Source organism: Rhizopus microsporus (assembly GCF_002708625.1).
Source record: "Rhizopus microsporus ATCC 52813 unplaced genomic scaffold scaffold_8, whole genome shotgun sequence".
Classification (NCBI taxonomy): Eukaryota; Fungi; Mucoromycota; class Mucoromycetes; order Mucorales; family Rhizopodaceae; genus Rhizopus; species Rhizopus microsporus.
In genome coordinates, this window is record NW_019671923.1 from 1,073,304 (window position 1) to 1,075,078 (window position 1,775).

General features: G+C 39.0%; 1 protein-coding gene across 1 annotated transcript in view; it reads left to right on the forward strand.

The window, feature by feature from the left end:
* The window catches only part of RHIMIDRAFT_283554 (uncharacterized protein), a 2,496-nt gene extending 1,018 nt beyond the window's left edge, over window positions 1–1,478 (forward strand). Inside the window, exons 3-5 of the mRNA XM_023613131.1 lie at window positions 149–409; window positions 461–990; window positions 1,041–1,478. Coding sequence (XP_023466533.1) covers window positions 149–409; window positions 461–990; window positions 1,041–1,217 — 968 coding nt within the window. The 3' untranslated portion in view covers window positions 1,218–1,478. The remainder of the gene's footprint in view (window positions 1–148; window positions 410–460; window positions 991–1,040) is intronic.
* The last annotated feature ends 297 nt before the right edge of the window (window positions 1,479–1,775 follow it).

Here is a 1,775-nt window from a genome sequence, read left to right on the forward strand (position 1 = left end):
CCCATTTGGAGGACAAGGCAAAGCCAAGGAAATATTCGAGTACCATGTTCGTCCTATATTTCAAGCCGCCAAGTGTGAAGTTACCGTCAAGAGTAAGAAAAAATAATAATAAGAAACATTAGCTTACATTGCTTTTTTTTATTGTTAGATACTCAGCGACAGGGACATGCGATTGATATTGCAAAGGAATTGGATGTTGACGCATATGATGCTGTGGTCACCGTTAGCGGAGATGGCGTAGTGCATGAGGTTATCAATGGATTTTTGGCACGATCTGATGCCAAGGACGTGATGAAGAAAATAACTTTAGGCATCATCCCTGGTGGCACTGGAAATTCATTGATCATCTCCATCTTGGGCGAGAAAAGAGGATTCGATCCTGTTTATACCGCACTTCAAGTTATCAAAGGTAAGGATTCAAAAAAAAAGGAGTGATGACTTTTGCTGAACAAAAAATTAGGAAAGCCTATGCCTCTTGATCTCTGTTCAATTACTTATGACGATCATCGTTATTTCTCATTTTTGTCACAAAACTACGGTATCGCTGCTTACGCTGATTTGGCTACAGAACACATGCGATGGATGGGCGATACTCGTACAATTGTAGGATTATTACAGGAGATCTTTGCTCGTCATACGTACGGCGTAGAAGCAGCGATTCAGGTGGTTGAATCTGATAAAAAGAAAATCATACAGGAATGCAGAGTATTCAAAGGATCTATACTTGAGCAAGAAGAGCTCAATCTGGAAGACACGCTACCACCTCTTTCTGAACCTGTACCATCTGATTGGATGGTTATCAAGGACAATATCTCAATGTTTTTGGCAAGTAAGGTACCTCTTTTGTCCAGAGGCATGCTCAGTCACCCTTGTGCACTGCCAAATGATGGTACACTCGATCTTTTGTTGATACGTCGATCGCCTGGTATTAAGAAACAGCTGGACGTATTCACTAAAGTAGAAAAGGGCCACCATATTCATAATGACATCGTCAGTAGTGCATTCAGATTGATTATTTCTTTATTAACGCTATTCTTTAGGTCGAATACTACAAGATCAAGGCATTTCGATTGACGCCTGTGCTTAAACCTGGACAGACAGCCTATGTTGCTATTGACGGAGAGCACGCTCCTTGCAAGCCTTTCCAAGTTCAAGTTCATCCTCGTTTATGCTCTGTGCTAGCAATCAAACCAACTTTTTTAAATACCAATATCTAAGAAATAAAAAAGGTTATCTGAAGGGTAACCAGAGGCTCGTAATTTGTATACGCCTTTGGTTTTATAAAATGACTTTAGCAATTTGTTCAGCTTGGATGACAGGAAAAATACATCATTTATTGCACATGGAGTGATCATATTCACTGTTTAAGGAAAGTAAAAGTTGAGCTATATGAGACTTGATCTTATTATCATTATAACAGAGACGAAAGCTTGGCCTGATAGAGCCATATACTACGCGAATTAACTTTTGCTATACATAAAGCATATGGTTTGTCATCACAGGTAAATCTGGATAATATTATGGCTTTTATTTTGTTGAATGTCTGTTATTTGGCTAAATCCCACGCGTTTTAACTTTGTTTGTTACCTGGAGAAGGTACATAAGCGCTGTCATCTAGAACTTTTGCGCTTAACCAGTTGATTTTTTGACCCAACAGATGACAATGATCTGATGCGGCGCATAATGACTGTATAATTACCTTTTCACACAAATTGTTTGCATGCTACGATTTGTAAGTTTAGACTTTCTTATACCCCTAGAGTAGGAGAGCATCA